Source organism: Dromiciops gliroides, chromosome 3 (assembly GCF_019393635.1).
Source record: "Dromiciops gliroides isolate mDroGli1 chromosome 3, mDroGli1.pri, whole genome shotgun sequence".
Lineage (NCBI taxonomy): Eukaryota > Metazoa > Chordata > Mammalia > Microbiotheria > Microbiotheriidae > Dromiciops > Dromiciops gliroides.
The window spans coordinates 521892173-521905102 of NC_057863.1; the positions used below are offsets into that span (position 1 = coordinate 521892173).

At 36.8% G+C, this 12930-nt stretch overlaps 1 protein-coding gene across 12 annotated transcripts in view; it reads left to right on the top strand.

Annotated features, from left to right (window-relative positions):
• The window catches only part of YAP1 (Yes1 associated transcriptional regulator), a 161482-nt gene that overhangs the window by 141603 nt on the left and 6949 nt on the right, over positions 1 to 12930 (top strand). For all 12 annotated transcript variants that reach the window (XM_043997456.1, XM_043997460.1, XM_043997458.1 and 9 more), the window contains one exon: positions 9642 to 9772. In XM_043997456.1, coding sequence (XP_043853391.1) covers positions 9642 to 9772 — 131 coding nt within the window. The remainder of the gene's footprint in view (positions 1 to 9641; positions 9773 to 12930) is intronic.

Sequence of the window (12930 nt, forward strand, 5' to 3'; positions counted from 1 at the left end):
ATTCCTTCCCTTGATATTCATGGTTCTCCATCAACTTTTCTTACCACCTGGTATCATCTTTAACTCCTTCCCCAGACTTAGCCATTTGTTCTAGTCAGGCAGATACCATGCCCTTCCCTTCCCCCTATCCTCTATACTTGGGCTTATCCCTGTGCTTTTAGTTATACTGCTTTCCCCATATAGAGTCCCCTTCCTCCTCCTCCTCTCTGTCCATACAGATCCGTCATTTCCATCATGATTTAGCTTAAGACCAATCTATAGGAAGACTCTTTAAAATCTTCATATCTGCCTTGGAGATTAGTTGCTCTAGTATATATAGATGCAGGTAGTAAAAGGGAGTTCTTCTGAGACCCCAGTGTAAATGAAGAAGGAAGGGCTAACTGAAGGTAAACCAAATGTGAAATAGAAGGATTTAATTTGTCTTCAGAGCAAAGTCACTGCTTCAACTTTCATGGGAACTGCTGCTATAAATATTCTGTGGCTTCTGAAATTGCATGGCTGAAGTCCTTATTGGGAGTAATAAATCTAAGTTAAATTCAATTATTTATTGGTTTAATATGTGATGAAAACCTTAATATTAGTGTCAGGACAGATTTTGTACTATACCATTAGCCTCGGTGTTGGAGGAGTTGAAATGTCCGTGGTTCAAGTTAAGCAAAGCAAAATGATACCACTGTTCAAAGCAATATGAAAACATTTGCACTGCTGGCACCAAGTCCTGGCTTTTGAATTTGCAACTAGCAAAAGAATTTGGCTTTTTTTTTTTTAAAACTCTTGATTGTGTTTCATGGTAGCAGTGGCTAAGGAAATCTGTGGCGGAGCCCCTTTGGATTTTTTCCCCCTACATTGTCTCCCACTTCTTTGATTTCCAAATCTTAACTGAAGAGTGGAGTTTCTTTGGATATTTTTCAAAGGACCAAAGAATTTTGAAATTTCATTTTTTGGTGATCAAGTGATATGTGCACAAGGAAATTTTGTATCCAAAATAAGGTCATGTTTTCTGATGCTATAGCTTCAGGTCATTGTTCTCGGTGTTTGGTCTATTGTACCTTTTATTACATACATATCCCAGATTCCCCAGTAAGAAGTCCTGTTGTGGCTTTTTGTCTTAGAAGACTTCATGCATGGTGTGCCCTTCGTTCTCTGTAGAGCACTGCTTCTTTGCATTCCCATAAGCTTTATTAAGGATTCAGTTGTTTTTAAAAAAACAAAACAAAAACCACTTTCTCTCAACCTGAGAAAATGTCAAAGAAATTTATTTACTGTTTTAAAAGAAGAACTTTAAAAAGACAATAAAAGGTTGAATACACTGGAGGCTTCAGACCATAATTCTATTAAATGTAGTATTCACAATTAGCTCTTAGATAAAAGAAAGGAAACTCAGGTGTTTTTATCCTGGAAATACAGAGTGGTACAAAGTTGATTTGAAATGGTCAACTTAGCTGATATCAAAAAAAAGTTGATTTCCAAACCATTGCGGTTATTTAGCAAAATATTTTTGGCAGCTTTAGAGCCTAATCAAATGTTATATTACTGTTAATTAGACCTGTGATGAATAGGCCAGTCCAAGGCCAGACTTGAACAGTTAGAAGAAATGGTGTTGTCTATTTTTAAAATTGTCAACACAAACTTATCAGACAAACTATTTATAAAAGATGTATTTTTAGAGCTAGTGAGTGCCTCTAAATTTGGGGTTTTGGTTGACCAAACTAAACTTCCTTGAATAAATCACTTACAAAAGGAATCTTCCCCTCACCATGTTTCACCCAAAAATGGATGCACACTTTTTCGACGACTTACTGCTGGTAGTGTTATAGGAAATATCTGCTGTATTCAAAATAATTTAGGGATTACCAAATCATCATTTCTCGAGTTGCTTGAGGTTTCTATTTGGTGTCACATTCATATAAATGCATTATATTTTACTGTCTTGAGAAATTTGAGAAGAAAAATAGTTTAAGTATATATTTAAGTAACAATCAAAAGTGAACAATAGGGAAATTGGGTATGTATAGAACAACCTGGCATTTTTGCCCTTTCCCTTGTTAACCTTGAATATAGAGTGCAGTGATTTTTTTTTAACTTCTCTCTTTACCCCATTCCCTTAAAAATTAACCCTTCCAAAACATTTTTATTTAACCATCCTTAAAATGGTAAGCCTTATTTAGAAGAGAGAGAGAAAAAATCTCTTTAAAGCAATATGTTAAAGCATTTTATTTCATGCTTTAATTATCAATGCTGTATATGTTAATGACACCAAATAGAAAGGAAGGCTGAAAGAGTTTGGATGAAATGTCCAGTAATAGATTAAGAAAGCAAAGAGATCACCTGATCTATTCTTCTGCTTCCTGCAAGGCTAGTTAGATCTTGAGTTTGCATTGTAAGTAAGCTCATAATTCTTTGCATTCCTGACTGAGGATTACAAATGAGAATCCAACCAAACAGTGAACAATAATGGTTTAGACTAGTGTTTTTGAAAGTTGGGTGCTGGAAAAGTATCATGGGCAGCTGCTTTATGGGCTTTTTGCCAAAAGAAAGAAAAGATAACATTCACATGTGAGAAGAATACTCAAGCTTCAGTATTTTTGATAGATACAAATGAAATCTATATCTGGACAGGTTTTTTTCCTTCCTCAGTTATGTTAGATTTCAAAGCAAGATGACTTGTGAGCTTTAGTATTTTTTTTTTAGTATTTTAATGCCATTTTAAATTCTTCAGATCTAATATAACTAATTAAGTCTTGGGAGATAACTAGATAAACTACAAAAACTGAATTCATTGTGAAATTGCAACTTTTTCTAAGGAACTAGTGACTTATCCTGTACATAATGCCCAAATTAGAATACTCAACTAAAAATACTGCTGTTTTAAGCTTCTGTTTTCCCAAAGGTAGTCGGAATAAATAGTTTGACATACTTTCAAAAATAGGGAAACAAGCAAGTTATAGGAACTTAAGCCAAAACTTAATCATGCCTCTGTTTTTGTATCTCAGAAGCCAAATAGTTCTTTCCATGTTTGCCTTTTCATACATAAAGTGAATATTTTTAGCCTCCTTTCTTGTGTAATGATGCAAAAATGAGGAGGCTTTTCCCATTTTACTCATAAATCTTGACTAATCTGAGAAACATTTGAGGTAGTAAAAGATTTCTTTGCCTCCCAATTAAACTGATGGTAGTTAGGTCTTGAAAACATTCAAAAGCCTAGATTCACATATCTATCGAGTATCTGAGGCTACATTTGAACGTAGATCTTACTGGCTCCATTCCAGTGCCCTATCCACTGTATCGCCTAGTTGCCTCATGAATATCATCATCACTCCCATTTTACAGATAAGAAAACCAAGAGGCTAAATAATTTGCCATGGTCACACAGCTAGAAAGTGTTGGAGTCAGTATTTGACCCCCATTCTTCTTGAGTCCAGATCCAGCACTATATTCACCATGCCATGGTGCTTCAGTATATTTTTTTATTTTTATTTTTTATTTATTTAATGGGGGGGGGCAGGGCAATGAGGATTAAGTGACTTGTCCAGGGTCACACAGCTAGTAAGTGTCAAGTGTCTGAGGCTGGATTTGAACTCAGGTCCTCCTGAATCCAGGGCTGGTACTTTATCCACTGCGCCACCTAGCTGCCCCCCTCAGTATCCTTTTTTTTTCTTTTCTTTTTTTTGGTGAGGCAATTGGGGTTAAGTGACTTGCCCAGGGTCACACAGCTAGTAAGTGTGTAAAGTGTCTGAGGCCAGATTTGAACTCAGATCCTCCTGAATCCAGGGCCAGTGCTCTATCCACTGCGCCATCTAGCTGCCCCCTCAGTATACTTTTTAAAGGAATATGTGGTAGAACTTGTACTTAACAAACTTTGTACAAGTGATGCATTGATACTCATAATAGACCAGTCAGGGAGGTGTGTGACAATAAAATAAAACTTTTCACAAGTAGAAGAATCACTGCATGGGTGTGTAAAAAATGTTTTAGCCATTGTCAAGGTGCATTATCTCTTGGACCCTTTCTTATTATAAAAGTTTGCTGTTTCTTGATGAGGAGCTCAGCTTTATTACCATAGCAAAATCTTCCTGGATGGAGTTACATTTTCTGACCGTTCTTATTGGGTAACTTTGAGGAAATCATTTAAGTTTTTTAAATTAAATTTTATATAATTTTCAATCAGCAAAAATCTACTTTCTCATTTTCCCCCTGGACTCCAGTTGATAAGAAAAACAAAACCCCTTTTACAGTTAGTGGAGTCCAGCAAAACAGATTTCCACATTGGCCACATCCAAAAAAATGTCTTATTCTTTCCTCTAAGTCTCTTCTTCATCTCTTTATTGGGAGGTTGGTAATATCATGAGTCCTTTGAAATTATGGTTGTTCATGACACTTATCAGAGTTTGTAAGTCTTTTAAAGTAGTTTGCCTTTACAACATTGTTGTCAAATGTTTTTCCTAGTTCTGTTCACTTTATTTTCTATCAGTTCATACAGATCTTCTCAGGTTTCTCTAAATCTAACCTTTTCATCATTCTTACAGCACAATGATATTCCAAGACACATATTTACCATCATTTGTTCAGCCATTTTCCAGCTGACTTGCATTCCATCAGTTTCCAGTTCTTTGTCATCAAAAAAAGCTATAAATATTTTATACATCCTTAGTTACAGTTTGCTTAGGACTAATCCCTCCATTGATCTACCCTCCTTATTCTTTCTTTCTCTCCTTTTCCCCTCCTACCTTTGTTGAATGAAATGTATTTTCTATACCCAACTGTGTTTGACCAGTTCAGATGAGAGTAAGGTTCAAGAGTCAGAGGCACTTCACATCCCTTTTGCTCTTTCTATAGACTTCCTCTTGCACACCCCAATTATGTGAGAGAATTTCCTTTCTCTTTCTCCCCATCCCACCCACCCACAGTGTATTCCTCTTACCCTCCCTTTCCATTCTTTTAAAACCATCAAAAAAATAACAGAACCATGTATAATCCCTTTGGATGAAGGGCTTAAGAGGGGACACATGTATCATTGCTGCATTTTGATATGTAAACAGTTTGTCCTTAGTATCTGAAATTTTTTCATTTATATGTGCCTTTTTACATTTCTCTTGACACCTGTGTTTCTAGTGTCAGTCATTCCATCAGGAGTGCTTAGTTTTCTGTTTCATTAAAAATACATTTTTCCCCTTCCCCACCCTGTAGCATAAACTCAGTTTTGCTGGGCAAGTTATTCTTGGTTTTAAGCATATATGTATGTATGTATGTATATATCCTTTGCCTTCTGAAATACTGTATTCCAAGTTCTTTCCTTATAGTGTTGGCTGCTAAATTGCATATGATCCTGATTGTAACTCCTGAGTACTTGATTTTTTTTTTTTTCTGGCTGCTTAAGTAGTTTTTCTTTGGCCTGGAAACTCAGATTTTGGCTATGATCTGAGAGTTTTCATTTTGGGTTGCTTTTTCAGGAAGTGACCTATTTCCACTCAACCATCAACTGTGTGTTGGAGGTTTTTAGAGATATGGGCAATTTTATGATACTTTGAAATATGATGTCTAGGTTCTTTTTTTGGTCATGGATTTCTGATAGTCCAGGGATTCTTAAATTATCAGTCTTTTTTCTGGATCAGTTGTTTTTGCTTTGAGATACTTTGTACTTCTCTTTCTTCAGTCGTTTGCTTTTTAAAAATATTTCTTCAGGGCAGCTAGGTGGCGCAGTGGATAGAGCACCGGTCCTGGAGTCGGGAGTACCTGAGTTCAAATCCGATCTCAGACACTTAACACTTACTGGCTGTGTGACCCTGGGCAAGTCACTTAACCCCAATTGCCTCACTTTAAAAAAAAAATTCTTCTTGTCTCATGGAGTCATTATTTTCTATTTGGTCCACTAATTTTTAGGGAGTTTGTTACTTGGGCAACATTTTGTAGCTCTTATACCAAATTGTTCATTCCTTTTTCAATTCTTTCATAACTTTTGTATCTTTTCAAAGTTTTTTCCTTTAGAATTATTTCATTAATAAAAGAATCAATTTGTTTTTTAAAAATTTGTTTCATCAGCTACCAGGAATTGTAGTTATGTACCCAAGCTATGGTTTTGTTTTACTTTGTTTTGTTGAGGTTTTAATTGTAGATCTTTTAGAAGGAGTCATTTTCTCTTCAGAGGTTGTCTTGAGTGTCCCTGTCAACATAATCACTTTTTTATGGTAGAATTTTTTTTTTTTAATTTGTTCATACTTCCAGCTCACTTCCTGACTTTAGACTTTGTGTTAGAGCCAGGCTCTGTGTACTGATAGAGGAAATGTCTCAGTTGATCCTGCTGCTGCCTTCATAGGATATTGAGTGTTATGATATTCCAGATCTCAGGGACAGCTCAGGGTAGGGGATGCAAACTTTCAGTGCTCCCAGAGTGTCCTGATCCAGGCCAAAGTCTGATTGCTTCACGCTTGGTCTGAGTTCTGCAAGTTCCTTACCTGGGTTTGGGTATAAGTAATAAGTCATTTTTGAATATCAGTAAACTGATGGACTCAACTGCTATTAGCTAGCTATAAAGCTCAGCTGGTTCAGAATGATAAACTTATTGGCCTCTCTTTGGTCTGGGATTCCTGCCCTGATTATTCCTCTGCAGGATTCAGAAGAGACTACAAGCTTACAACCAAGATTTCATTCAGCTTCTGGGATCCAAGTTACGCAGCTGCTTCTTGCTTCGCAGCTTTCTCTTTGCTCAGTTCATAGCCTAGACCTGTGATCATTCTTGATCGTAGTTCTCTTCTCAGTATGCCCTGGATCTTTGACCCACAGCTGGGAAATACATGACAGAGCGACCAGATGGAACCTGTTCCTACACTGTATGCAACCTTAGGGCTTACCTCTGTGCTGTCTGGGTCTTCTTGCCTCTCCCTGAACTGGAATGCTTGGTCCAGAGTGTCCACATACTTCTTTGTCTCCTTATGTTGACTTGCCCTGAGAAAATGACTGTGTAATGTTTTCTGGGACTTCTCAATTAGGATTCAGTCTAGTGCATTTTTTGGATCTGTTGTAGGAATTGTGGGAGAGGAAGGGGGAACTTACTGTGCTTCCTACTATTCTACTATCTTGGCTCCCAAGTCATATAACTTCTAAAAGCCTCATGGAAATAATGCTACCTGCTAAGCCAATAGGCATATCTCATTGGTTGAGATCAAATGATATGATGTGTGGAAACCTCAAAGTGTTATCAAGATGTCAAGGTTACATTTTCAGTGTAAATCCCCAACCTCTGCAGAATTTCAGAATTAGGGGTGACCCTGAAGATTAGATTATTCGACCCAGTCCCTCATTTTACAGATTTGAACATGGAGTACAAAGTCCCTTTCAAATCATGTGATGCTATTTCATATTCATTTGTTTGTACCACGATGTATTTTAAGGAGAAACATGATAGTTTTTCATTAACCTCTTTAAGTGTATGTTTCAGATTTCTAAAGCTATGGGGGAATGTGTTAACAATATGTAGCCTTTGCTACGTTCAAAGTATGATGGCTATGACAGCCAGTTAAAACCAGCATTCTCTTTTTAGATAAAATCCTTTTTGAGTTGCTTGAATAATTGGGGTGTTTTTTTTTAAAAAAGGCTTAACACTTAGGCCAAAGTAATAAATGGTAATGAATGGATGATTTTTTTGTACAGTCTTTAAACATGTTGTGTCAAATGAAACTATTTAATACCTTAAAGCTTCTCCACTTGGGGAGAAATTTGGGTGCTGTGTTTTTTTTCTCTTTTGAAAACCATGCAGAATCTCTCTATCCTGTGGAAGACAAATATAAACATAGAATCATATCTACAATTGGCAGGAACCTTGAAGATTACCTGATCTAACCTCCTCGTTTTGTAGATGACAAAATTGAAGCCTAGAGAGGCTAAACCACGTGTCCCATATTTGGTGATGCTAGTCGTCCTGGAAGCAGAATGCTAGACTAGTCTTCTGATTCCCACTGCAGGGTTTTTTCCAATATTCCATACTCATCCTCCAAAGGCCAAAAGAAGAATTTCATGTGCTCTCTGTCAAAAGGGAAAAATGTGCTTCATGATTTCATTTTTTATTGCTGTAAGGAAACACAAAAAATATTTTAAAACTTTTATGAACCAAACAGATGACTGGGAAATAAAATGAATAGTTGAGTTTTTAAATCATTTCTTGTGTTAAAATATGTGTTTTCTAAAATTGCTACTACTATATTTTATAAATTAATTGATTGGTATTTATATATTAATGGCTATTACACCAGTTTGGGCAGTAATCATTTATTATTAATGAATATTATATATTAGTAAAGTATTGGCTGAGTGTCTCCTTAACTTCTCATAGTCTCAGGCCTTCATACCTACATAGTCCTAAGAGCAAGAGAAAGCATTCGGGGGCCAAGAGAGAGCAAAGAGCGGGTGACCCTAGCATGGCCAAGGGTTTTATCTTCTTTAGATACGTGGGGATCATTATACATTGATCAAAGCTAATTGGTTAGTGTCATTCAATTCCATTGGTTGACATGACTTGAGAGTGGTCTAAATTAAAATGAACTCTATGGATGACATAAAGGAACAGTATGCAAAAGTCCAGTATCTAGGTGTGGTTTGATCCCATCAGTTCATTGAGCTAGACAAAAGAATCAGTTTCTTTTGTTCCTTTGGGTTTGTCCCAGGCAAGAGCTGAACTTTCTTGGAGGGAGGAGAGGTGGAGGACTGAAGTGGATCTCTGGGTCCCCCCAAGAAATCCATTATTAATAATTATTTTCTCAAAAATGGCAGGTAGGCAGTTCAGTAGGTAGAGTGCTGGCCTGGAGTCAGAAAGACCTGAGTTCAAATCCAACCTCAGACACTTTAGTAGCTGTGTGTAAGCAAGTCACTTAACCCATGTTTCCCTGTTTGCAGGGTTGTTATGAGGATCAAACAAGAAAATATTAATAAAATACCTGGCACATAGGAGCTATATAAATGTTAGTTATTATTATCTGTTGTTCCTGATGCTTAAAGATTCAATAAGACTTTGAATTAGATAGCTAATATGTGTCAGGTGTGGGATTTGAACCCAATTTTTCCTTTTTCCAAGGTCTGCTCTCTAACCACTATACCACACCATCTCCTAGCCCATTTAAGAATTTGGTCTGCTCTGCTTAGGTAACAAGAGTCCGTGTGTGTGTGTGTGTGTGTGTGTGTGTGTGTGTGTGTGTGTGTGTTGGTAAGCTACATGATAAGTTATCAAATAAGTTATGAATGTGGTAGATAGGCTTTCATTTTATTCATTTCACTTCAACAGATATTGATTCAATCAACAGGGTGTGTCAAACATTATAATAGGTTCTGGAGGTGCAAAAGTTAAAACAAAATAGTCCCTGCCCTTAAGAATCTTCCATTCTACTGGAATAAATATACAAAAATGAAAAATAGCACAATCTGTGTCCTCAAGATTAATCTAACCACTTATTGGTTCTTTCTGACTTGGAGCAATGCATTTCTACTTTCATTTATGAAGTATGCCTCAACTTTATATACACATTTGTCCTCATACATTGATTCTAATGGAGGTAGGGGAGGTGAGGGAGTGGAATGTTGTTTGTTTTTTAATCTTTCTTACAAATGCTCTATTTGTTGCTCAATGGACTGGTATTTTATTCTTGCTTCTGTAGGAAATAGCTCTCCGGAGCCAATTACCAACAATGGAACAAGATGGTGGAACTCAGAATCCCGTGTCCTCTCCTGGAATGAATCAGGAACTGAGAACAATGACTACAAATAGTTCTGATCCCTTTCTCAACAGGTTTGTAAGAGACACTAGCAAAAATTAGGAAAAGATCGTGGTTTAAAGATCCTTCTGCTTAGCACTTGCAATAGTCTATTTTGAATATCTGTGTGTGCCAAAAGCCACAGCTGTAAATGAATCTCTCCATAAATGGCAAGTCCACTAGAAGTTGAGGATTAAAAGCTGTCTCCTGTGAGAGGAAGTAAAGTGTTCAGACTTGTAGAATGGATTCTTATTCAGAGTCAGAACATGTTTGCCTGTGCCTAATCTGTTGACTAACAGTTGTTTAAAATTACAGAATCATGAAAGGACATGTGAATGCCTTTCTAAGTGATCAAATGAGCTGCATCCAAAACATAGGTAGGGCTGGATTTTGAGGTTCATTTGCTGGTATTTTTCATAGAGATATTCAGCCTTTCAGCTTTCATTGCATTAGCGCTAGACATGATCATATCCTTCAAGGAGAGAAAATGTAGGAATCTGCTTTTTTCAAAATGCATTAAGACTAATGGCAGGACTTGGAAATCCCTTAGCTTAAGGATATTTTTTTTTGCTTAGTTACCACAAATATAGTGTTTCGGACAGATTACATAAGTGCTGGTAAGCAGTACTCTTTTGGAATTAGACTGCAAGCTGAAACAGGTCATGTTCTTTGCCTACAAGGGCATTTTAAATCAAGATTTGACTAGAATCAATTCACACTTCTAGGTTTAAAAACATCTGTGAAGTTTCAGATAGCTATTTGGTCTTAAGGAAATATTTCTGGCGTTTGATCGTCTTTATGGTCTTCATTTTTGTTATAAATAGATTTAAACAACCTAAGGGTTGGGTATTTGTTTGTTTGTTTTAATGTTTAGACACTTGTTTTGGTTTCTCAAGGATAACATGGAACCCTATTGGCTCTTAACTTAGCACTAAGTAATTCACTTCAAATAAAAGATATACCTTGCCTGAAATTATTCAAAGAATTTTAAGTGCAACTGCATTATCCATATTTGCTGTTCTCATTAGTGAATTTAGTCAAATTCAGTTACCTCTGCTACGTTTCACAGGTCTAAAATGTGTGTGCTTCTTTGTAAATCATGCTTTCATTTGGGTTTACTTTTTTTTTTTTTAATATCCTCCTCCTCTTGAATTTTAAGCAAGGGAAAGTCAAACCCACCATTTCCAATTTAACATCCTGCATAGTACCAAAAGAAGTCTACATCCTTGCCAGTTTCTTTAGTGTATTGACCATAAGAAATTATTCCTAATTTGAATCTTAGGCTTATTGGTATGAGATAACCAAATAGAAAAGTGCTAGTCGCATGATGAAAAAGCTTCGTTTCCATTACAAGGACAATGGCAAGTGCCCAGTGTGATGTTATAGACTTTCCAATTCTTTTGAAAATTATCTTGGGATATCATACTTGGTGTAAGAAAGTTAAGTCCTAGATGAAGTCTAGTCAATTATCAGGACAGAGCAATCACTTAATTACTATAAAAGGTAGCTTATTCCTAAAACCAAATCAACTAATTTGTGTTTTCCACCAAAATTTGTTTGCATATTCTCCAAACTATAAAAGATAGAAGGAAATTCATTATTACGGCACTAAAAATATAATCCATGTATCTGATCCTTTACTTAAACGAATATCTCTAACACCAAATAGGGACATAAGAGGCTTCTCTTCAGGATATTCTCAAGTTCAGCTTAGTTTCCAGAAGTTATAAAGTCATGGATTTGCATCATTATAGCTAGAAATATCCTCAGAGAAAAGCATTATGATATAGTGGAAAAGAGCAGGGCATTAGAGTGAGGAGAAATGTGGATCTGAATGCCAGTTCTGACATTAATTGTGTGTATATATGAAATAAAGAAATTGACTACATGAAGTAGACCAGCCCAGACTCTGAAGGAGGAAAAAGGGCCAGAGGGAGGGAGAGGTGGAGACTCAGTGATAAGTTACTAATCACTTTGAGTGGGGTCAAAATTAGTTTAGACAGTTCTCTGAGCTATATGTCAGGTGATGCCATAAATCCCTAGTTAGCTTGAATATTCTCTGAGATGGTTGAGGAGCAGTATAAGCTTTTTAAGGAGGGTGTAAGACATTTAGAGGAAGGAAGGAAGGGAGAGCCAGCCATCCTGTGAGTAACTGATAATGTTTGAGTACATTACAGAATGGGACGTTTGAATGCACAGAAGTGGGAAAGTACATAATGGGATAAGGGAAATAGCTAATAATCCAGTTTTACTCAAATTTTCAAAGGTATGTGAAGGGAAGTTGTGTCAAATAAGATTGTACAAGGTTCTCTGTCTCTTGGAGTGAGATTAGAAGGCATGCTATGACAAGCTAAGGAATTTGTATTTTTTTATGTAGGCAGTGGGGAGATTTAAGGTTTTCTGAGTTTAAGAGTGCTGTGCACAGAACTGTGCATTAGGAAGAATATTTTGACAACTGTTTGAAGGATGCTTTAGAGAGTGGCAAAACTGACTGCAGAGAGCAACAGGAAGCTATTGAAGTAGGTGAAATGTAATGAGGACAATGTAAGTGGAGAGCACAGAGAAAAATGGAGATTGTAAAAGTAAAATTGACAAGAAATAACAGTGGGTTGAATGTGAGCAATGAGAGGAGTGAAAAAATGTGAAGAGCCAAAGGTGACCCCAGGGTTTGAAACCTTGATATCTGGCAATAGGAAGTAGTTGGTTTGTTCTTTTTAAAAGAACAAATTGGGGGGCAGCTAGGTGATGCAGTGGATAAAACACCAGCCCCGGATTCAGGAAGACCTGAGTTCAGTCTATCCTCAGACCCTTGACACTTACTAGCTGTGTGACCCTGGACTTAACCCTCATTGCCCTGCCCCCCCCCCCAAAAAAAAGAGCTGATATAAGAATAAATGGAAATGTTCAATACAAAGAATCATTTTTTTTTTATTTTAAAAATAGCATTCAAGGGGCAGCTAGGTGGCGCAGTGGATAGAGCACCAGCCCTGGAGTCAGAAGTACCTGAGTTCAAATCCGGCCTCAGACACTTAACACACACTTACTAGCTGTGTGACCCTGGGCAAGTCACTTAACCCCAGTTGCCTCACTTAAAAAACAACAACAACAACAACAAAAAAATAGCATTCAGTCCGTTGCATCAGCAGCTAAGGAGGATGGAAAAATTTTATGGAGATGACAGCAAGTTCAAAGA